General features: G+C 42.8%; 2 protein-coding genes across 4 annotated transcripts; both read right to left on the bottom strand.

Annotated features, from left to right (window-relative positions):
• Positions 1–167: 167 nt before the first annotated feature.
• On the bottom strand, positions 168–23324 carry si:ch211-106h11.1 (volume-regulated anion channel subunit LRRC8D). Of its 2 annotated transcripts, XM_034203933.1 has the most exons (7): positions 23233–23324; positions 20218–20574; positions 17545–18132; positions 11724–11974; positions 8644–9021; positions 7077–7359; positions 855–1694 (listed from the first exon to the last, which is right to left on the bottom strand). In XM_034203933.1, exons 2-7 carry the CDS (start codon positions 20563–20565, stop codon positions 855–857), a joined length of 2688 nt encoding a protein of 895 aa, XP_034059824.1. In that variant the 5' UTR covers positions 20566–20574; positions 23233–23324. The 2 variants fall into 2 exon arrangements, with proteins under 2 accessions (XP_034059825.1, XP_034059824.1); XM_034203934.1 differs by lacking the exon at positions 23233–23324 and having other exon boundaries at positions 168–1694; positions 20218–20565.
• On the bottom strand, positions 1688–3793 carry LOC117538326 (zinc finger BED domain-containing protein 1-like). 2 transcript variants are annotated; one of them, XM_034203936.1, is made up of 3 exons: positions 3236–3793; positions 2042–2717; positions 1688–1716 (listed from the first exon to the last, which is right to left on the bottom strand). In XM_034203936.1, the coding sequence occupies exons 1-2, from the start codon at positions 3619–3621 to the stop codon at positions 2042–2044; spliced, it is 1062 nt and encodes a 353-aa protein (XP_034059827.1). In that variant the 5' UTR covers positions 3622–3793; the 3' UTR covers positions 1688–1716. The 2 variants fall into 2 exon arrangements, with proteins under 2 accessions (XP_034059827.1, XP_034059826.1); XM_034203935.1 differs by lacking the exon at positions 1688–1716 and having other exon boundaries at positions 1934–2717.
• Positions 23325–24667: the final 1343 nt, after the last annotated feature.

Genomic DNA, 24667 nt, shown 5'->3' with positions numbered 1-24667 from the left:
CCAAGGGCCTGATTTGGCCCCCGGGCCTTGAGTTTGACACATGTGACATAGTTAGTCTTCCAATAGCAATAATATTTATTTTAAATATATAGCAGGACAGATAATAGTTCACACAAGGATAACAAAATATGAAAGTAACAGTATAAATAAAAACAACAACAATAGGAATAGGTACAAAATAACATTTATTCATTCACTTTTTTCTGTATTGCTTATGTTATTTCAAAAGGTTCAACACAAATATTATTGCATAAACATGAAGTGACCTCAGTGTGGCAAACACCCAGTGGTAATATCAGTATTATTGTTAGAAATACTAATTATAAGGCTGATAAGTGCTAATAACAGCAGAAAAGTCAGTATTGGTAATGCATAGGTTCATAAAGAGTCCTTTTAATTAATTTTGGTGTTGGAGATAAGTACAACCAGCTATATATAGACACACCAGCATCCGGTTGGATTACAGTTACTAGCATTTAACACTCAGTGAGTTATTTTAATAAAGTGATACAACAGGCACAGTAAGAAACAAGCTGATCAACTGGGATTATCAAGAAATAATCATGTTTTTGTTCTCAAGTGGCCATAATTAGAGACTACGACTGCACCTTTTCATTGGTTCCTTTTTTTTTTTTAGCATGTTATTAGTTGATATATATTTTGTATTAGCTAACAAGCTGAATCTGTAGAGTTATCAAAGCTGTCAGATAAGTGTAGTGGAGTAATCGGTACAATATTAGCTTCCAAAATGTATTGAAGTAGAAGTAGAAAGTAGCAACAAATTACAGTAAATACTCAGTGTACCTCAACATTGATACTTGAGTAAATTGCATTTCACAACTGGTATTAGAGGCTTATATCTGTGATTCCAGAGCAGAAGAGAAACTCCACTGAGTAGGAGAGAAGTACGGGAAACTGTCGGACTCTGGGCGTGAATTACCCTCTGAATATGCACCAGAGGGGGGGCAAGATCTGCTCAGGAAGTCCCTAACTCTGGGGGGCAAAGAGAGAAACAGCCAGTCCTCCACCAGCAGACCCCCTCCATGCAACCCGGGGCAGGATCCCAGCTCAGCGGGCAGATCCTCCAGACTGTTACTGCGCAGATCCAACCTGCACAACCGACTCAGAGCTGCAACACCTCTGGGTAGTGCACTGAGAGAGTTGTGCGCCACATTAAGGATGTGCAGCTCCAAACAGCTACTGAACAGCTGAGAGGGGAGTTTCTCCAGTCTGTTCCCACTGAGATCCAGCTCTGTGAGCAGCTGCAGCGCTTTCACCTCAGCAGGAAGCACCTCCAGCAGGTTACCAGCCAGGAACAGCTTTCTAAGGCGGTGCAGAGTGAAGAGGGCTGGAGGAAGACTCTGCAGCTGGTTGTTGGACAAATCCAGGAGCTCCAGACCTCGCAGAACAGCAACACTAGCAGGTAATGCGAGGACTCGGTTGTAGGCGAGTCTGAGGCAGGAGAGGCGGCGCAGAGCAGCCAGACTGAGCAGCTCCTCCAGGGTCCGCAGGTTGTTGTGCTGCAGGTCCAGGGTCCGCAGGTTGGTGAGGGAGAGTAGAGCAGACGGTAATCTCTCCAGCCGGCAGTCCTGCAGCAGCAGCTCCGTCAGGTCCACCATCCGCTTCAGTCCTGTGAGGACCAGCAGCCTGGTGCCCTCGTTGAAGACCTCCAGCCGCACCAAGCTGCCCGCCACCTACCATACAACAATAATAAAGCTTTATAAAAATATATATATATTTATATATATATATATATTAGGGCTGTCAATAGATTAAAAAAATTAACTAATTAATCGCACAAATTTCTGTAATTAATCGCAATTAATCTATCAATAAATTAATTGCATTTTTCTACTTAAGACTGAAGCTTATAATGAATATTTAGTTATATAAAATCATCAAATTAATGTAGAATAAACACAGAGAAAGTATATTTAAATTCAAAGACCATTTTAATGGCTTAAGGTGCACATATGCTCAGTGCAAATACAAAACATAATTCAGAACATTGAACATTTTTCACTCCATAGACATAATTTACTTAGTCCTTCTTTACATTCAGCCAGTTACTGAGGCAGACCAGTTTGTTTACGTTATGAGGGGACAAAGAAGCTTGCTTCTTTTGTACGATGTGGCCTGAGAGTGAGAACAACCTCTCACAAGGCACTGTGGTTGCAGGGGTTGACAGGTACTTGCGTGCAATGGGTGCCAGCCTGGCATGTGCTCCCTCTCTCTTTGACCACCATTGTAGTGGACACCCCTCTATGTCCATTTTTGGCTCTGGTTTGTAGCGATCCAGACAATGCTCTATGGACTCCTCCTCGTCATCTGTATCTGAATCAGAAGAACACAGCAAGATGGACATCCTCCTCCTCTTCTTTGGTGACGGCTCCTCTGTTGTCTCAGCAGGTGGTTGTTGTGCACGTGTCTCTCTCATCATCAGGTCGCGTACTGAAGCCCACACCTCACTCCTTTCATCTTTTGTAAGGCACTTAAGGTCTTTAAACCTAGGGTCAAGGGCAGTAGTGATCTTCCGCCATTTGAGGTTGGTGCTATCCTTCCGTTGAGCTAGGTCTGTGGTAAAGGCCTTCTTGAACCTCAGAACATAAACTGGATCATCGTCTGAAGGCTCCATAACTCTGAACAAGTGGCGTAAGGCTGGCAAGACCACTGAACAGGAGACATACTGCTCTCCCCCCAGCAGTTCAGTCACATATCTGCAATGGAAAGCACAAGGTGTTAAACATTTCAGTAAATCTTTATTAACAACACAGAGAACCAGTGCAACCAGCACGCACACACACAGGTGTGAGAGCGAGAGACACACACACACACACACACACACACACACACACACACACACACCACACACACACACACACACACACACACACACACACACACATCACACACACACACACACACACACACAAACACACACACACACACACACACACACACACACACACACACACACACACACACACACACACACACACACACACACACACACACACACACACACACACACACACACACACACACACACACACACACACACACACCACACACACACACACACACACACACACGAAAGAGAGAGGGAGAGAGAGAAAACAACATACACACACGAGATGGAGAGAGAGGGAGGGAGAGAGAGAAAACGGTACACATATACTGTACACAGGAGATAGGGAGAAAGAGAGGGAGGAGAAACAAGAAATAAATAACTTACCTGCAAGGTTCAAGTAGTTCCTCCAGCTTTTGCAGTTTGGCAAGCTCCGGGTCAGTCACCATGGTAACCTTGCTCTTTTGCTGCGCCAGGGTAGTGGTCAGTGGAGATTTGTTTCTCTGCATCCTCTTTACCATTTCCAGCGCAGAATTCCATCTTGTTGCAACGTCCTGAGCAAGTGATTCTTGCTTAAGTCCGTGTGCAACTTGCTCTTCGTTTAATTCCTGAGCGTTAGATGGACTATGTTTAAAGTGCCCGACAATCTTGCGACATTTGGCCAGAACACTTTCAAATCCACTGTCTTTAAGTGAGACTGTGACCGTTCTTTGCAGACTGTGGGCCATGCAAGGCAGGTGTTTAAATGGAAGTAGCCTCGCGGCAGCTACCATGTTACGGGCGCTGTCAGCAGTGACGTTTTCTCCTGGAAGCCAGGCTTCCCGTTTTTTCGGATTGTAGTTATAATTTTAATAAATAAATAAAAACACTTCGTTTAGTTTCGGAAATTCTTTGTTGTGTGTTGCTGCCGGCCCGTCTCTCCCCCATTCTCATTGAGTATTTTACAAAGAGTGAAACAGCGCCCCTCTAGGTGTTATGGTATAAAACAGTAGATTGCACTCTCTGTTGCGAGAGGAGGCCAGCCGAAATTGGCTTCCCTTGGTGAAAAAAAATGGAGAGATTGACCAATCAGACAAGGCTCACGTCATGCCCCTGCCAACCTGTGATTAGTCAGGGCCATGCCAAGGGAAGCCAGAGGCGGCTGGCTTCCCTCTCAATCCAATCAAATCGCATCAACTTAGTGTTGCAGTGACGCATCCTAAAACCCGGAAGTATGCTGCGCTCGGTTTCCCTCGACAAAAAAGCAATGGGATTTCTCCATAGGATTTTGGAAAATAGCTCGAAATAAGGTCAGTGGGAGACGAACCTGTTAGATAAATGCACGTTTTGTTCAGTCGGATAATATCCACATGTCTACCCTACTTTTATCATTTTCGAATCATAAATCTAATCGATAGAAGATAGATAGCGTCACTGCACCACTCTCACCACCGTTAGAAAGTAGCAAGCAACTGAAGCAAGTGCAATTATGGAGGGTGGAGATTTGGAGTATTTAATCAAAAATAATTGTACTAAACTTCCGCTACAGCAGCAACAACAAATACAATCTGAAGACAGGCCGATGCCCAAACTGGAGCTGTGTACAGCGAGGAAAAAAGGAGCGAATCGGACGTAAAAGGTCTCCTGATTTAGTTTGTGAATGAATGCTTATTAGAGTTTCGGCTGGAGAGTGCGTGCGGACCTGTTAGATAACAGGCGTGTGTAAGTCCTGCATCTGTATGATACAAATGTGTGTAAAATGATACCGGGTGCTGTAATCACTCATCTGGTTACGTTATTACATTGACCACCACACCCCCGACCCAAAAGAAAGGACGTATTATTGGCTTCCCCTAATTTTTTCCCCACGCCACGCTACTGGCCGTCAGTGCCGAGTGTGGTCAACTTTTCCTTGATTTCCCATTCGTTTGCAACATCCAGAAAATGGTTAACACATGCCTCGGCATAATGTCGCTCCTCGGTTTTACTCACAGTAAGTGCAAACGACTGCAGAGTCCAGTCTTGATCAATGAAATGCGCTGTGACGCCCAAATAATTATCGTTGTTGACAGACGTCCAGTGGTCACCTGTGACCGCGATGTGCTTTGCTTGCTCAAGCATGTTCGTCCGCTGTGCCCTCTCATCCTCATACAACGTGTGTATTCTTGACATAATGGTTCCTCTCGAGGGTAAATTATAAGAGGTATCTCCCGATGCAACACGAATTACTTCTCTCAGTCCATCATCCTCTACTGTGCTTGCTAACTGGGCGGCAGTTTTTAACTATCCAAGTAACCAAGGAATTGGTTAACTTTTCACTTACAGGTTTCGTTATTCGCCCACGAGTGCCACACGCGAGGTCCCGTGGAGGTAATTTCAGCGGGGTGTTTTGCTTTGAGGTGATACGCTAAAGACGTGCTACTTCTGTGGTAATTAAATTCGGCTTTGCAAACTGTGCAAATTGCCTTGGTTTTGTCCAACGAGCCGTCGGGCAACTTTTTAAAATGAAACTTTCCCCCTAAAAGTCCGCCCTTATCCATCTTTCCGCCATAGACTCTGCTTTAGTTAGGATAGATGTTTGCCCGCGCAAGTGACCAAAGGTTATGGGTCAGCCACCACCGGAAGTAGTCAGCCGCCACCGGAAGTAAACAAAACCACATTAATTGCGTTAAAAAAATGTAATGCATTAAATGTTTAAAATTAATCGCCAAAATTAACGCGTTAACTTTGACAGCACTAATATATATATATATATATATATATATATATATATATATATATATATATATATATAGCACTTTTCATACAACACATACAGCTCAAAGTGCTTTACACAATGACACATCACAAGTTAAAAACAAGAAATTCAAGAACTTTACAGGTACATGCAGCAAAATATAACATTTGAACAGGTTAATAGGCTAAATGTATGATAATAAAATGAAATAATGGTTTCTCTCCGACAGAACAATACGATTATACTTTATTAGTCTGTTTGCCAGCTCATAGAGTCCTATTGGGAGCACGGAAATGTTGAGTACCTCAAAAGTGTTATGTTAGAAATGTACAGTATGGGCCCAACAGAGAAACTGCCGGATGCTAACTTGCATATGTTGGGCAATTTGCACAATTGGCATAAATGGGGCAAAGCCTGCGAGCTACTTCAGGCAGTCAACTTGAGCACCAATGATACATTAACACGTGACGCGTCTCTCTTACAACCGACCAAACACAATCTCCTTAACATGCCGCTCTATTTAAGCTGCCAGGTCTGCCTGCCTCTGCCTCGCTATGCTGCGGCTCTGTCACATTGCTGATGCGTTCACGTGCTGCTCGCCCCCCCCCCCCCCCCCCCACCACCACCCCAGCTTCCACCTGTAGGCTCAGGGGATAGTTATCTAATCATCACTCAATGTTCTTTGTAAATCTGTGGAGTGATGAGGCCCGAGCCTAGACGCCAAACTCAACTATATGCTGCTTATAATAAACATATTAAGAACACGTGAGTTGTCTGACTGAAGTAGCATTAATAAGCATAATGCAGACAATAGTAAGAATGGCTTGGCCGATTTTGGAACCGTTTTGGAGGTTATTGAGGATCTTGAATCAACTTCTGCCATTTCCAAGATCGAAAATGGCAGTTTTAACCAGAAAGGGACCATATTTGTGCTCCTGGTGGCTAATTTTGATGAATTTTGGGTCCATTTTACAGTTCTAGGGGACTAATATCTGCCATTTTTTATCCTAAAAAATTCCGAAAACATAATAAAATGGAATAAAAACAATAGGCTACATAGCAAATGTATTATATACATATCTACACCGGAAAAAGACAAAGAATACACAATATGTATATATAATATCCTGCTTTGTGTTAATGTATGTTTGTATTTCCACATATATATATTTTTTAATGCTATTTTATTTCCATTTGAGATGTTTACAGTTTATTTCTAGTCTTTTAATTTCTCTTATGTACCATGCCTTATCTTTTTATGCTGCTGCAACGCAAACATTTCCCAAATTGGGATCAATAAAGTACTTCTTATCTTATCTGGATATAAAATGTTCTTGATAAGTTAGACTGTATATTAAAGACCAATATATTACAGCAACAGAAATATAGACATTTTGTTGTTTTCTTTGTTTTGTTTCTGTTTCTGATTTTATGTAAAGCGTCTTTGACCACCAGGAAAAGCGCTATAAAAATTAAATGTATAATTATTATATTAAAGCGGCAGACCAACACCTCACACAGCTCCCCGGGGATCCTCTGCAGCATGCCTCTGATCACCAGCACTCGGAGGTGATGTAGTTGTCGCAGGCTTCCTAACGCCCAGCTGCGACCCACACCGTTATCACTGCTCAGGCGTCCGGAGAGGTGGAGCTCGTGCAGGCCTCGGAGGGAAGTTACCCAGCCGGGGATCTCTGAGGCCTGGGTGAAGGTGAGGTGAAGGACCTCCAGACGCTCCTGCAGGACCCCCAGAGCCCCAGGATCCACCGCAGCTGAGCAGTGGTAGAGGTGGAGCTCCCTGTTGGGGGAATACATAGTTAAAGGTCCCTTATTATATTGTTTTTCATCAATATACTACAGGTCTCAGATATATACAGAGCCTGTCTCTGATTGGCTGAAACACCAAACAGATCATTGCAGCATCCCATAATCCCCTCTGTTTCAGCCCTGTTTCCAAAGTACTGATTCTCTGTCTGTTACTTTAGATGAAAATAAGGAGCCACTCCCCACGCCCCTCTGAGAGAGATTTGGTTACAAAGAACACATTAGCTGCGTTCACACCAAGTACTTTGCCGTACTTAGTACCCCCATGGAACTAAGTACAGATCGCGGTCACACCGGAAAAAGTTCCCTGAGGGAAGATTAGGCAAATGAAGCCGCTGACGTCACTTCTTCTTCTTCTTCTGCTTTGGGTTACTGGCAGGCCGCAAACCACTTCACGGCGTATACTGCCACCCGAAGTCCCCGGGCGGAAGTCCCCGGAGTTGGGGACTGGCTTCAGTAGAAGCTGCTGGGACTCCCAGCAGCTTCTACTGAAGCCTTCCGAGTAAATCGCCAGAACGCCGACACCTCCTCATCTCCACCGCTCCACCGCTCCCATGTTTTCTTTTGTGTTGCCATAAGCTATTCTCTCTCCGTTGGTGCGGGGCGGTTAATGCTAATGCTAATAATGCTAATGCCAGCAAATACAATGGCGGCTTCACAAAACTTTTCAGAGTTTTACGGGCGTGGTTTGCAATTCGCCCAGCCAATCAAAATTGGTACTTTTTTCTCCCCAGGATAGTACCACCTCTCTAGCAGGCACTAAAAATGGGGGTAAAAGTTCTCGGAACGAAGTTCTCTTTTTGGTGTGAACGCAAAATTCCAGGCACTAACGGAACTAAACGGGAAAAGCACGGGGGAAAGTACTCCAGTGTGAACGCGCCTAATGGTGCTCTAGGAGGAGATTCAGGTGATAAGGTGTGGGGGGGGGGGGGGTTACCTTGGTTGGTGATTGGCTAATGGTTACACAAGCCAAAAAATCGTTATGACATCATAAAGTGGCCAAAATCTGATCAGCTCATTTTCAGACAGGTTTTTATATAAATGGATCAGGACAAAAAGAGAGAGAATCTTTGTTCCTGAATCTCAGGACACATGTTTATGTATAAAAGACATGAAAAAATGAATTTTGCATATTAGGTGACCTTTAAGATAAAAACACAACAATCAATACAAAATAACAGTCACTTCAATATCTTTGGGAATGTACATTAGTGCAAGATTCTGATTCCAAAGTGATATTAAATTATCCTGAACTCACCTGAGTGATTTCATGTTGGCTACCTGTGCAGTAAACCTGGCCTCGGTGATGAGCTCCAGCTTGAGGACGTGCAGCTGGTTGAGGGTGAAGAGAGCTGGAGGAAGACGAGGAAGAGCCACCAGCTGTAGTCTGGAGCTTCCTTCTGAATCCACACTGCTCATGGATCTCAGCTTCTCTTCCCCCCAACGCCTCTCCAAGCTTTCCTCCAGCAGCCGGCTCTCAGTGACCGGAGACAGAAACACGGACAGCCGCTGAGCCAGCAGGGGGTCGTACTGGTCCAACATGTGCAGGAGGAAGGCCAGGTCGTTCCTCAGGTCAGGAACATCTCTCAGAGAGCACAAGTCCTTCAGTGAGTGGAAGGAATACTGACGTAGAGAGCTGAACAAAACACAGAGGGGGAAATATATCAGACATTTTAAAGGTCACCTATTATGCAAAATCCACTTCTTCATGTCTCTTCTACATCAACATGTGTCCCCTCTTCTTCATGTCTCTTCTACATCAACATGTGTCCCCTCTTCTTCATGTCTCTTCTACATCAACATGTGTCCCCTCTTCTTCATGTCTCTTCTACATCAACATGTGTCCCCTCTTCTTCATGTCTCTTCTACATCAACATGTGTCCCCTCTTCTTCATGTATCTTCTACATCAACATGTGTCCCCTCTTCTCCATGTCTTCTTCTACATCAACACGTGTCCCCTCTTCTTCATGTCTTCTTCTACATCAACATGTGTCCCCTCTTCTCCATGTCTCTTCTACATCAACATGTGTCCCCTCTTCTTCATGTCTCTTCTACATCAACATGTGTCCCCTCTTCTCCATGTCTCTTCTACATCAACATGTGTCCCCTCTTCTTCATGTCTCTTCTACATCAACATGTGTCCCCTCTTCTCCATGTGTCTTCTACATCAACATGTGTCCCCTCTTCTCCATGTCTCTTCTACATCAACATGTGTCCCCTCTTCTTCATGTCTCCTCTACATCAACATGTGTCCCCTCTTCTTCATGTCTCTTCTACATCAACATGTGTCCCCTCTTCTCCATGTCTCTTCTACATCAACATGTGTCCCCTCTTCTCCATGTCTCTTCTACATCAGCATGTGTCCCCTCTGTGGAAAGAGACTCTGAAAGTTTCAGGAACAAAGATTCTCTCTCTTTTTGTCCTGATCCATTTCTATAAAAACCTGTCTGAAAATGAGCTGATGAGATTTTGGCCACTTTGTGATGTCATAACGATGTTTTGGCTTGTGTAACCATTAGCCAATCAGCAACCAAGGTAACCCCCCCCCCCCACACCTTATCACCTGAATCTCTTCCTAGAGCACCATTGAGTTCTTTGTAACCAAATCTCTCTCAGAGGGGCGTGGGGAGGGGCTCCTTATTTTCATCGAAAGTAACAGACAGAGAATCAGCACTTTGGAAACAGGGCTGAAACAGAGGGGATTATGGGTAATGCTGCAATGATCTGTTTGGTGTTTCAGCCAATCAGAGACAGGCTCTGGATATATCTGAGACCTGTAATATATTGATGAAGAACAGTATAATAGGGGACCTTTAAACGCTAGTTCAAAATACAGTGTAATACTCTAATCCTTTAATCAGACCGCTGGTATGCAAAACCTCATGGGAAGTGTTTTGTTGGAAGGTTTTTGAACAATTACAACCTTTGTAGTCTACTTAGAGCAGGCGTGTCAAACTCAAATACACAGTGGGCCAAAATTAAAAAAATGGGTACTAGTCGAGGGCCGGACTGGTTCAATGTTTATTGCAGAACTTATTGAAATGAACGTATTGCACATATTAAACCTGGAACTAACAAAGCTTAAATTATTGCCTATAAAAACATTAAACATTAAATAATCAGTTGCATTCATTTCTTATGGCTCTATCTGCAGTCATTTCTTATGATTACATTTTCCCACAGGCCAACAACAGCTTCAACAAAACTATTTCCCTCAAGAGAAAACCAAACATGCCCTGTTGTCGTGAGAGAAAAAGTGCAGAAGGAAACATCCATTAAACTCAGTGTGCTGCTCTGTGATGCTAGTTCAAGCAGATACTTGGCATCTCATCTTGGGTGCAAGGTCATCAATGTTTGGGCTCAGGCTCTGAGCTGAGGAGACCCTCAGGATGGAGTGAAGGTGTGCGTGCAATATACCGGCGGGCCAGATCTAATAGTAATTACAAATTATCCTGCGGGCCGAAATTAAATCCACCACGGGCCTGATTTGGCCCCCGGGCGTTGAGTTTGACATATGTGACTTAGAGTCTACAAAAATAATGAAAATGTTTACCTGTTTATGTTGTTCAACCAAAGTGAAAAGTTGTATATTTATAAGCCAGTTAGACTCCTCTGTCTTTTTGTAGTTTTACATGTTTCAGTTGCTGCAAATATGTTTTAAAAGCATAACATTCAATCTGTAGTGTGTTGAAACATACAGAAGACAACAAGTATCATTAGTGATTATTTTCACTGGCCCCTCCAGAAATATAAGTTCAATATTTTCTGGCTTTTATATCTCTGTTTTGGTCTCCTCCACTTTCAAGGCCAATTGTGCATTCCCGTGCTCCTTATATGGTCCCATCTCCCATTTTGGGAAGTCTTTCTTTTTGACGTTGGTTCATTTAAGTAAACATTTGGAAACAACATGAGCAATAAAGACGTTGGTAGGTTTCCGAGTTTCTGTTCCGACTTGATGTTGCATTTTTATGGGAATTAGTATTAGGGTTTGTCCTAAGGCTAAGCTCATTTTCCAATTGTTCCAACTGTTCTTTGTGGGTGGTTCCTTATAAGCTCCATCTAACATGTAGCCATTTTATTGTGTTTCAATGTTGGAGTATTGATGAATGCAGCCTTTAAAGTTCTAGGTTCAAGGCTTTTATTGTCATATGTACATATAGCTACAGTGTAGTTATGACAATGAAATTCTTAGGTCACAGGTTTATAGGGTTAGGGTTTGTCCTGAGCTCTTATTTTCCTATCCTTCCAACTCTTTTTTGTGGGTTGTTTGCTACAAGCAACCCCGTGATTCAATGTTGGAGTATTGATCAGTACAGCCTTTAAAGTTCGGCACTAACCTGTGTAAAATCCAGCTGAGGGTGTAGAGGTTCAGCAGGCCGTAAAGCCCCAGCAGGGTCAGGTAAGCCAGCAGTAGTTTGCGTAGAAGAGAGGAGAGAACATGGATACACTCGAAGGTGGTGTATCCCACCAAGGCCTCTTCCTCTGGGCGACAGGTGTGTGTGAAGGAGAGGGAGCTGAGCAGAGGGATGGTGTAACTGAAGATCACCATCACCATCAGCAGTTTGAATACCGTCTGAGCCAAGTATACCTGAAAGCATGAAAAAGGGGGTTTGATTAATACATTGATATTCAACCAAACCTGATCAAACATGGATTTGTGTCATATATATATATTTTTTTAAACATGTATTTATTGATTTTTTACATTTATCACATTACACAAACACAACCGAATATTCCCAACATTAGACATATGGCAGATTACAAAATAATGCTACAATAAAATTAAAATGTGTCGTTATTTGTGTCATATTTTATAGTTTCATAATACTATCATCTAAAAGCTTGTCGCGCTAGAGTTGTGCAGTGATGACGTATTTTGATTAATCGCAAGGGCTCTCCCGACTAAAAGTGAATGGGGTTTTTTAATGGTTATTGGAATATTGTGGAAAATAAGCTCTGCAAACACACATTTATGAAACTTTGTTTAGCAGGTTAGTCCTCATAGAGTAACATACAGGGACGTGCACAGACATTTGGAGGGGCTATTGCTCTAAACTGGAAAAAGGGCGCTAAATTCGTTATTCAGGCACATTTTTTGTTTTGCGGATTAGGCATTATTCTTATCATTCTTTATCAGCGCAGTAACGGTAAGGTATCTAATTACTTATTTATTTAGTATTCCATAACTTAATAACAGAGATGGTCAAACTAAAGTGGTAGAGACATGGCAGAATTCCTACAATGAAGCGGGAGAGTGAAGTGTTCTCCCGTGAGAGCAAGAAAAGAGAGCGAGCGGCCCCGTTGAGGGAGTTTACGGAGCAGAGTAAAAGACACAGAAAGACAGAAGCACAATTAGAACAAGTATATTTAGGTGTTTTTTTTTTTAAAATAACCGACGGTGTCAAGAGGAAGTAAAGTCCCCTGGTTTGTCCCCTATACTCTAACGCCAGGAAGGCACATGGTATGATCACCATAGCCATAGGAGGCCGGAGGGCTTTCCTTTGCTTCCAGCTGTTAAGGCCCTGACACACCTACCCGATTTTGGGAGTCAGAGGCCGTCAGAGGCAGTCGGGCATTCGCGGCACCCTACTCAGGTTGGTGTGTCCCGCACCGTCGTTGCTTTACGGCACATTTTCACACCTCCCGCGGAATCGGCCAAAGAAATCGCTGTTGCCTCTTTTGAATGACGAATACACACTACCGCTGTCTGCTGGTAAGGACAGTTATTGCCACTCGTCGACTGAAGTCTTTGCGGTGTGTTCGTAGGCGGGCGGCGTAGCCGACGCAGTCGACGTAGCGGACGTAAAAGTCGGGACGCCTTCGGTACGCGTCCTTTGGTCTCAGGTTGGTGTGTAGCGGCCTTAAGATTGTAAACAAAGTCACGTGACTGGGGGCAGATGTCAGCGCTGACAAGGTGTGTTTCCCGCAGCGAGACGCTACAATACTAATTGTGGGCTTATCATGTTGATTTGGCCACAAAAGAAAAAAAAAAAAAACTCTCACTCTCTCCAGAGGGGCAGGTCAGACAAAAATGGCAAATTAGCCCGTACCTGTGCACGTCCCTGGTAACATAGCTTTGATAAAAGTTGAAGCATAATGGCAATCTCCAGAAGCAAAAATCTAATAATGACGTCACCACCACTAAGCTAAAGGCGGCTAATGTTTGGCGGGATGACGTTATGTAGTCTAATTTAGACACTTGTTAGCACCCACCCTTAGAAATACATGTTAAAGCTGTATTTTATGCAGTGCTTGAATTGGAATGAAAAAGGTGCCAGTACTCTAAAATCAGCAACTTTTTCAAGTCAATTTTATATATACAGCCCACAAACAAGAATTTGGCTACTATAATGCTGGTGGGTTTGTCTCTTTACTACTGTATATTTTAGAAAGGTTCACTGTACTTAACATTTTTTATGATAGGCAGCGGATATGGCTAAAGCTCAGTAAGGTCAATATTAACTGAAAATATAGCAATCAAAGTCTAGATCTTCTGCTGAAGACACATGAAGCAGAGACCTTTCAGGTGAGAGCCCCTCTGGTGGTGTTCAACATTAATGACAAGGAAACAAAGCTCTGGTCAGAAGCATTTTTTATAAAAAGCTTTAACAAAATTAAGTATTTCTGTACATTTTGAATGCAATCTAACTTTCCAACTCAGAAAACGAAAAAGTGCCAAAAGTCTTCTCACATGGCTGAGCTGCTTTGCAATATACTTCACCACTGAAGAATACAAATATGTATAAAGTAAACTATGATGCAATCTAACTTTCCAACTCAGAAAAATGATAAAGAGCATGAACAAAGAACATGTAAAAACAAATGCAAAATTTGCACAATCTAAAATGAGCCATGGTAAAGAGTTACATTGAACACCAAGCTGATCAGATAACTCCCTAGTTGGTCTGAAGTCCTTCTATCTCCAGGATCTGTACAAATCGGCACATTATGCCAAAAGTCTTCTCACTGGGTGAGCTGCTTTGCAATATACTTCACATTGTTAGAAAAGGCTCCAGAAGGCCTTGGGGACATCAGTATCAGGGGCTGGAGCTGGACAGGCTCTTTCATCAGCACTTCTCCTTCCCTTTGCCAGCCAGGACCTCACATACTGTTCCGGATTGAACTGTCCTAGTGATGGTCCATTACATTTAATGAAAACCAGGCTGGACAGTCGGCTGACAGAGAGAGCATTCCTTTTTGCAGTAAGGATATCGTTCATGCAGCTGAATGCCCGCTCACACTCACTAGTGGAGACAGCGATGGTTCGGACTGCTTTCAGTAGAGGCTCCATGGCAGCAGGTGTACGGGATGCCCTGGTTTCCTTGTATTCGCGAAAGCCCTGAACAGTCTCTCTTCTGTCCACTTTCAGCACTTCGCACAAACGTAGCACCTCTACGTCCCCATACTGTACGTCTAACTCCTCTTCAGGCCAACTTCCAGGATGGATAACTTTCATGTCCTGGATTAGCTGATTGTCCCGGGCCTCCCGGCCATGTAATGGGATTTCTCTTGTGCTGACATGAGAGGAGGTTGTGGAAGTCATTCTGTGTCTCAGATTCTCTACCATACTGCGGAAAAACTGACCTGCATGAATCTGTACAAGCCTGCCATTCTCACGCAGGGCAACACCCTTGAAGGACTTCTCAGCTAGAGCTGTATGAACTGTAGTCATGTGTGGGCCAAGCATGGTGACCATGGATTCAAAAACTCGTATTTCTCGAGTTAAGAGCCTATCTGCTGTAGGCAGTGTCATCTCTCTTTTTTGGAGTTGCCGAGAGAGGTCGCTGAGCTCTGTGAGCGCATCGTACATCAGTCCCAGATTGCTGACAAACGTTGCAGATGTGAGCACATCATCCAGGCCCTTGTACTTTGCTCTGTCTCTGGAATCCCTGCTCGTGTCGTTTGCAGCATTTGTGAAGTGATCATGAAGCACTCTGTAGTTTTCCCAGACTGCTCTGACGCTCCTTTCACTTGAAGCCACCCAGCGGATGGACAAAACACGCCCTATCACCAGGAGACGCTGTCCGACTGCTTGCGCACACTGCGCTAACTGCCTCTGATTTTTGGGGGAGGCATGGAACAAGGAATAGAGTTTGTCAAAAAAGATCTGGAAATGATTGAGCCCTGAGACCTCCTTGACCACATCCCCAACTGCCAGCTCTTGACGATGATTGGAGCAGTGCCACACAAACAGGCTTGGGAATTTACTACACAACTGGGTAGCAACGCCTGTTCTCTTCCCTAGCATGACTGAAGCCCCATCACATGCAAAAGAAACGAAACACTGACCTAAAAAGTCCTCGTTAAAATCTCTTCCAAGACACTCCATTAACGCCTTTGTGATGTCATCAGCCGTTGTTCCATCCAACTCGATCAGCTCCCAAAAAAACGTTTCGGGCTCAGCATCAGCTAATGCTGAGCGTAGACACACAACAAGCACCGTTTTTACCACTAATAGTGGTAGATTCATCGACCAAAACACAGAGTTTTCTTTGGTTTTCTGTAATGTCTTTTGCCATTTTTTTCTTCAGCTCATGAGCTATGTGGTCGATGATTTCGCCACAGGTTTTATTGGAGTGCAAAAACCCTGCCCACGTTCAGCCCATTCAGTTTCTGTACATTCAAATCAATTGGCATGTCTGTGAATGGCCGGCTATGTTTGCCAATTGTATATGCCGTTCGAAAAACTCTGATAGTGGTGTCTAATTCAGATTTATGCATAGACTGCACTTGATGTTGAATAGTTTCACGTGAAGCAGATGTAAGGATGTCAGCAGCTTTTACATGGGCTTGTGATTCTTTATGTTCTTTGATTTTTTTTCTCAGGCTAGCTTGTTGTTTGCCCTTGTCAACACCGAAATGAGACACTGCACACTCACCCCATTCAGTTGACAGTTTCAGTCCTTGTCCAGTGTGTATTCCCAAAGATTTGACATCTCTGCATATCCGACATCCTAGCTTCTTATCTTTAAGAAGGAGCCATGCATTGGTCTTGCAAAAATATTGCACCTGGTCCGTTGTCCAGCAGTCAGGTGCATCGCTTTGCCCGGTGTTGGTGGTGGCAGTTGCGCCAGCAGCAGCTAACTTTAGAGGCTCTGGAGGAGGCGGCGGAGCTAGTGCTAATGCTAATGCACTAGAACTTGGAGCAGGAGGATCAACCAAAGAAAGCTCCCCATCAGACACAATTTCCAACACAGGCACAGCATTCTCTGTATTTGAAGTTTCTTCCGGCGACAACCGCTGTCTTTTGCACTTTTATTAATCCACGCTAACATTTTAGAAATGCTAATTTGTGACGTGACTTGCTTTCCTTCTCTCGGGGGCGTGCCTGCTCTGTTCTATCACTCTACATAGCCACCCACTGGGTGGGAGTTGCACTGCATAAACACAACACACGTGCATCTAGGTATGTAAATTGTAAAGCATTAAAACATGGTTTTACTAACAGTTTTCAGTATGTTGTTACTTCGGCATTATTATTATTATTATTATTATTTTGAAACGTGTATTACTATTAAATCACGGTCAAATAGGTTAATTTTGACATAGTCGTTTCCACCACAGTATTTACATGGAGAAGATAAGCCCCGCCCCCTCTCCAGCACGTTCTGTTTGAATGACAGGAGTAAACAGCTGACAGCCGCTGTGAAACTCCAGCGGTTAGAGCGATGAGAATGTCCGTTCGGCACCTCATGACGCATCTACTGAGTACCAGGCGGCTGTATATATATATGGATGTATAATAAGAACGGCGGGAGAGTGTTGAGTACTGGCACGGTGCATGAGTACCGGAGTACCGCCAGCATGCCGGTACTGAGCAAGAAGTGCCGGTACTCCATGGGTCAGAACCAGAAGTGCCGGTACTGCGTACCGGTGAGTACCGGCCCAATTCCAGCACTGATTTTATGTGAGAATGTAGTAAACTACAGACCGAAAACTCATTAAAAAAAACATTGACTTTAAAACAAGGGAGCCGAGAAGTGCTAACATGCTAACAAATGTCCAGGTTGAGGACTTATTCCTGTACTACTCTATAAACACAATGTAATCTTGTAACGCTATTAAAACTTTTACTTTTTTGGAGAGCAGGTTTCAACAGTTGAGCTTACAGAAGATCTACTATACATGTATCCATTAGACTAGAGGATCTCTCACCTTATAGATGACATCTGCGCTTTCCGAGTGGGACCGAAACTTCCTGACCCTTTCGAACAGCGCTCTGGTTTGTTCCCCGTCACTTTTATCCAGACTGATCACCTGCCTGGGACTGTCCACCATGAGAGAGGGCTTGGAAGAAGGAAAGTTCACCTGGGACCCGAGGGATAAGGACGAGATGTTGGAGTGACAGGAGTGTGCGGAAGGACATGGAGAAGGAGGGGTAAAAGACGCACTATCTAACCTCTTTAAAAGGGGGCTATCTGTTCCTGAGTCTATGCTCGATCCTCTGGTTCGGACTACCGGAGCTGAAGATGAGTTTGAAGATAGAGGAGGTTGAGGCGGTTGTCTTTCCTCCACTACTTCCTTCTCTTGGATGCTTTCCTGTCGAGCGGCGTGAGACAAAGCCTGAGATGTCCATGGGGACTCGCAGCATTTGGACAAAATGGCGAGGAAGTGCTCTATGCGGGCGGAGGTGTGAGGGAAGTGGAGCCAGAAGGAGCCGCTGGCCACCAGAACCAGTGACTGCAGCATGGCCATGTACGGGAAGAAGCGGGAACACAGCGGCAACGCCTCGTGGTAGCACACCTGAAGAGGGATAGACAGTTAAACCTGCAATTATGAAGTTGTCAGAGGCAGAAACAATATGTGAAAACGAAATGTGTAAAGCTAGCTAGCTCCACATTTAGACAATACAGAGTAAAACACATCCAAATGTTTAATTAGGTACCTTAACGTCACTTAAAAATAATGTTTTCTTAACATTTTGGCCATAATGCATAGATACAGACAGATTTGAAATGGGCAGAAGGGGGGGACAACAGAAAGGCCAACAGGACAGAGTCAAACCAGGGTCCAATGCAATGCTCTTGGTACATCTTTAGCATCACGTTTTAAGGTGCAGGGCAGTCAAATAAAGTTCAAACGAGCAAACCAAAAAAAACATAATTAGCTTTTGTCAAGGTATTGGCTAATAGCAATAGACAAACATTTGGTGTAACCAATCAGAGAGCTACTACAGAAAGCCTAGGGCTCATGGGAAACAAGGTTGGTTGTCAGAGTTATGTGCACACGTGTAAGGATGTCACGATGTTGTTGAGGAGTGAATAAAACTACATTTGAATACAAATGAACTGTATCCGCCAACAGTTTATTTGACAGGTTTAACCTTACATAAGATTACATAGATAGACAAAATAGGTAACATTTTAGTTTTTATACTACCACCTGCCATCTGACTTTCCTCCTTTATTAAATATTAAATAAATATTTTCAGTCAAAAACGAACGAAGTAACAGATTCCCTTAGTTTTGAGTGTTGTAATGGCGCATTTCCACTGCAGGGCCTCGCACAGCTTAGTACGGTATAGTTAAGCTCTTGGTAGGCCAGGCTCACTTTATGTACAACAACTCATTAAATACAACAACCTCTACAGGCAGTCCTTTATTTGCAAATCTTAAGATAAAGGGGTACACAAAGCATCATGGTTTGATATGAAGGGACATTGACCTAACCCTAACCCGTATTTGACCAGTTAAAAGTGATTTTTCAGACAACTTGATTTATTCAAGTCCAATATTCACTCTTTTATTTCTGCTTTTGGTCTCCTCCAACCCCTTAGGCAATCTGGCAATTTAGCAGCTAAATGTTCCACTAGCAAGCGGACAACTTTATCTGTCTTCTGTATAGAGCCAAAATATAGCATTTATTAATCCTCAGAACTTTTTTGCTGCCTTCTGAAGCCTTACTCCAGTCTAACGAGAAATTTGAGATGAAAACATTAGAGTCGCGGACCAGAAAACCAATAACCTGAAGTCTCTAATGGCGCATTTCCACTACAGAGCGGAGCGCGGTTTAAGCGTGCCGTGCAGTGCCCGCTTTTGGATGCGTTTCCACTAGGCATAGTTCCGGCTAGCGGGTACTTTTTCACAGTTTTCTGGCTCTCCAAAATCGAGGTTCTTTCCGGGCCAACAACCAGAATCAGAGAATCGCTACAACAAAATGAACATATTTGACCGTGATTTAATTGTAATACACGTTTCAAAATGATGCCGCAGTAACAACATACTGATACCGGTTAGTAAAAACCATGAATTAATGCTTTGACAAGTCTGCAGACAGACGGCAGGCAAAAACCTTTTAAAATGCGTGTTTTCTAAGCTAACGCAGTATATGCTCCGACCGTCCACACTCACAAGTTCACAACAACGGCCTACAGACATAAATAAACACGACTGTATTCGCCATGACACAGGCAGTCTGTGGTTTGTACTTGTTTAACTTTTGTCTAGTTTCTGAACAGATATGAGGAGCTGTGAGCTCTGAGGGCTAACAGCTAACGGCTGATGTTATGGTTTTGTGGTTCTCATTGAAGATGACGTCACGGCTCCGCCTACACTGCGTTACTATAGTTACTACCCCAGCTACTAAACTGTAATGGAAACGCAGCATAAAGTGAGCCTGGCCTACCAAGGCCTAACTATACCGTACTAAGCAGAGCGAGGCCCTGCAGTGGAAATGCGCCATGACAACACTCAAAATTAAGGGAATCTGTTACTTCGTTCGGTTTTGATTGAAAATATTTATTGTAGCTGTTTAAGGGAATACACTTTTTAATCTGTTCTGTTGCAACATTTTCAATAACAAGGGGAACACACATTAGTATGACAGTACCTGGCTGATGTAGACGTACTGCTGGTAGACCAGATGTGTGCGTCGACCCCTCGCTGTAGTGTGAGTATTTGGGCTGATGTTGCGAGGAACATGGTTTGGGGTCTTTGAAGATGGAGTCAATGCTTCCCTGTTAGAAGAGGGACTGTGATTACTGGTGGTTGGAGGGACCAGTGGATCCAAGGGGATGCAAACCACTCGGTCCCGGGACAGCTGCTCCGTGCAGGCCAGGACAGACGTCATCAGCATCAGGACCACCAGGTAGTCCATGAACACCTCCCACCACGGCTTCAGGAGTTTACACCGGCTCTGGTGCTGGTTCAGAGGAGCTAGCTCCGACAGGGAAAACATGGCGACCCTCTGGGGGGGAAATAATCGGGAAAATTGTGAATAACGGCCCGTCCACACAGCGGCGTGCGTTGAAAGCTTCACCATTCACTTTGAATGGGGTGACGTCACTTTTCGCCGAACTGCATTGTGGGAAGCGACGCAGAGCTTTGCTGGCGTGGCTCGCTGTAAAAGTTGAGCAATGTTCAACATTTGAAGCCTCAGCAGAAGCGTCAGCCAATCGAATCATATGCCAGTACAAGCTCTAGCCAATCAAACCGCTGCTTGTGTGTCCGGGGCGGGTGATTCATGTGATTGGTTGTTGGTCGAGTTTCAGACACGCCCGCCGGCAAGCGTCAACGCACGCCGCTGTGTGGACGGGCCGTAAAGGTCTTGGTTATGAACATAAACTGATGTTCAAGGTTCAAGGTTAGTTTATTTGTATAATAATAATATAATACATTATATTTATATAGCACATTTTAAAGGTTCCCTATTATACTGTTTTTCATCAATATATCACAGGTCTCAGATATATCCAGAAGCTGTCTCTGATTGGCTGAAACACCAAACAGATCATTGCAGCATCCCATAATCCCCTCTGTTTCAGCCCTGTTTCCAAAGTCCCTGTTTTCATCTAGAACCCACCTCACCTCTGCCCACTTTGACAACCTAGGATGGCTTAGAGTAGACGACAGAGTACAGCTACTTGCAATGGGCCTGGTCTACAAGATCCACTACACCTCTATGGTACCCATGTACATGTCAACATTCTTCCCAAAGGTCAAGGAATACCATGATCATAACACCAGAGGGAGCTCCACAAATCATGTGAAACCCAGATTTGGCACAAAAAAGGGGGAATACACGTTTCGCAATTATGCCACATCAAGGTGGAACGCTCTTCCCACAACTGTAAAGGAAAGTAAAACTATACTTACCTTCAAAACCTCTCTTAAAGAGCACCTTCGGGGGAGAGCATTGCAAAACTGGCCCCGGTAATGGTACAAATCTCAACCTGTCGTTCAATGGACAGCTTCCCCCCCCCCATCTATGTATATACTCGCATTTTAGACTCTGTTACTAACTGTATATCTGTAGACTTGGTATGTCTTAAATGTCCGGTTAGGATGTATTAGAACGAAATCTAAAATGAAAATGGTAAATAAGCAATCTGTATGTAAAAAACCACCTGTATGTAAATTGTAAATAAGCCATCTGTATGTCAAATATGTCTTAAATGATATGATGAATTGGAAATGGGGGACCCTGTGTAAACAAGACGAAAGTCTTTCTCTGGTCTGCATCCCCTTAACAATTGTATGTTTTGAGCTGTACTGTACTGTACCCAATATACAAGCTGTTAATAAACAGCTTGTATATTGTATATTAGCCAATCACCAACCAAGGTAACCCCCCCCCCCCCCCCCCTTACCTTGGTTGGTGATTGGCTAATGGTTACACAAGCCAAAACATCGTTATGACATCACAAAGTGGCCAAAATCTCATCAGCTCATTTTCAGACAGGTTTTTATAGAAATGGATCAGGACAAAAAGAGAGAGAATCTTTGTTCCTGAAACTTTCAGAGTCTCTTTCCACAGAGGGGACACATGTTGATGTAGAAGAGACATGAAGAAGAGGGGACACATGTTGATCATCAACATGTGTCCCCTCTTCTTCATGTCTCTTCTACATCAACAGTTGATGTAGAGGAGACATGAAGAAGAGGGGACAAATGTTGATGTAGAAGAGACATGAAGAAGAGGGGACACATGTTGATGTAGAAGAGACATGAAGAAGAGGGGACACATGTTGATGTAGAAGAGACATGAAGAAGAGGGGACACATGTTGATGTAGAAGAGACATGAAGAAGAGGATTTTGCATAATAGGTCCCCTTTAAAAACAATCTCAAGGTGCTTCACAATGCTATGAGGAGAAAATAATAAAACAAATCCAATAAAAAGTTATCTAAGAAGCATATTATAGCTCATTTTAAGACACAGAGGCAATTCAAAGTGCTCCACATAGGAATTTAACACATCATAATTAAAAACAAAACAAACAATTCATAAAAGCGATAAAATACTGGCTGCAGCTAAAAGTGCAATGATAAGACACGGTTAAAGGATCTCAGGATAGGCCGCATCAAAAGGAAAGGTCTAACACAAAACACACTGATAACCAATTATTGATGTACAAATGAATTTAACGCTCTGAGATAAGGACCATATGTTCACTGGCAGTGTTCAAATTCACTCTTTAAGTGTTAAATTAACAGTTAAAGAGTGTTAAATTAACACTCCGGATTTTACTGAGTATCTGGTATCTTTGAACTGTATCTCTCATAAATCTCTATAAATGAATAAATAAATGTAACTATATTTCATTATTTTGTGTTTGTGTGTGCAAATAAAATAAAGAAATAATTAAATAAAGTACTGGTCTGGCTTATAATAATAATTGTACACATAATAATAGTAATAATAATAATAATAATAATAAAATAATAATAAGAAATAATAATATAATGAAACTAATAATGTGATAACATAATATATATAAAATCTTCTAATAAAAAAAGAAGCCTAAAACTTCTGTCCCTTGTAGGCAACACTTCTAAAGTCTGCTACCTGGTAAAAATACAAATAAAAACTAAACACTTTATGTTATTCATGTAATTTCACCTACCTGCGTAAACGACTTGTCCTTTCTCCCTCCCTCTCTCCTCTGATCAGCTCTCAGAAGCTCTCATACCGGCGCTGTCTGGTTCTCTCGTGAAAAACTCCAGAAACGTACAACAAACTCCTCCTCAAACACAGCTTTTCAAACGTTACCATGGCGGCGAGGGATGTGGGGGTAAAGAATCTAATTCAGCTCTTCAAGAAGGGGGAGGGGGGGCTTTAAACTTTAACTCCTTCAGACTCTGAGGAACACATTGTAGAAATATCTGATCACAACAATTCACAGCCACAACGAAGTACTTGATATCAGAGGTGGGAGAAGTACTAAAATCTTGTACTTGAGTTAAAGTAGAAGTACTCAGGTCTCGTACTTGAGTAAAAGTAGAAGTACTCAGGTCTTGTACTTGAGTAAAAGTATAAGTACTCAGGTCTTGTACTTGAGTAAAAGTATAAGTACTCAGGTCTTGTACTTGAGTAAAAGTAGAAGTACTCAGGTCTTCTACTTGAGTAAAAGTAGAAGTACTCAGATCTTGTACTTGAGTAAAAGTAGAAGTACTCAGATCTTGTACTTCAGTAAAAGTAAAAGTACTCAGATCTTGTACTTGAGTAAAAGGAGAAGTACTAAAATCTTGTACTTGAGTAAAAGTAGAAGTACTCAGGTCTTGTTCTTGAGTAAAAGGAGAAGTACTCAGATCTTGTACTTGAGTAAAAGTAGAAGTACTAAAATCTTGTACTTGAGTAAAAGTAGAAGTACTCTCAGATCTTGTACTTGAGTAAAAGTAGAAGTACTCAGATCTTGTACTTGAGTAAAAGTAGAAGTACTCAGATCTTGTACTTGAGTAAAAGTAGAAGTACCAGAGTGTAGGAATACTCTGTTACAGTAAAAGTCCTGCATTCAAAATGTTCCTCAAGTCAAAGTAGAAAAGTATTCTCATCAAAATATAGTGAAAGTAGCGACAGTGAAAGTAGTCATTGTGCAGATTGGTCCATTTCCAAATAATATATATGATATGTTTTATAATGATTGATCATGAAAGTGTTCTCAAAGCTGGTAAAGGTGCAGCTAGTTTGAATGACTTTGTATACTGCAGGGTAGCTTGTGAATTTACTCCAGGTGGAACTAAAGTCTGATTTAACACTTGATTATATTTCACATTATTCATCCACATCTGTGAAGTAACTAAAGGTATTAAATACATGTAGTGGAGGAAAAGTACACCATTTACCTCTGAACTGTAGTGTAGTAGAAGAACAAAGTAGCATAGCAATCCTCAAGTAAAGTACAAGTATCTACAAATTGTACTTAAGTACAGTACTTGAGTAAATGTACTTACTTAACACCACAGCTTAATATCAGAAACATGCAGTTGTGCACCATTGATGAAGTATTTAAATTATACAATGAAGCAAGGTTCAAGGTTCAAGGTTCTTTATTGTCAAAC

The sequence above is a fragment of the Gymnodraco acuticeps genome, unplaced genomic scaffold (assembly GCF_902827175.1).
Source record: "Gymnodraco acuticeps unplaced genomic scaffold, fGymAcu1.1, whole genome shotgun sequence".
In the NCBI taxonomy this organism is placed as follows: Eukaryota; Metazoa; Chordata; class Actinopteri; order Perciformes; family Bathydraconidae; genus Gymnodraco; species Gymnodraco acuticeps.
The sequence above is the reverse complement of the archived record's forward strand: the minus strand, read 5'-3'. Positions and strand labels throughout refer to the sequence as shown.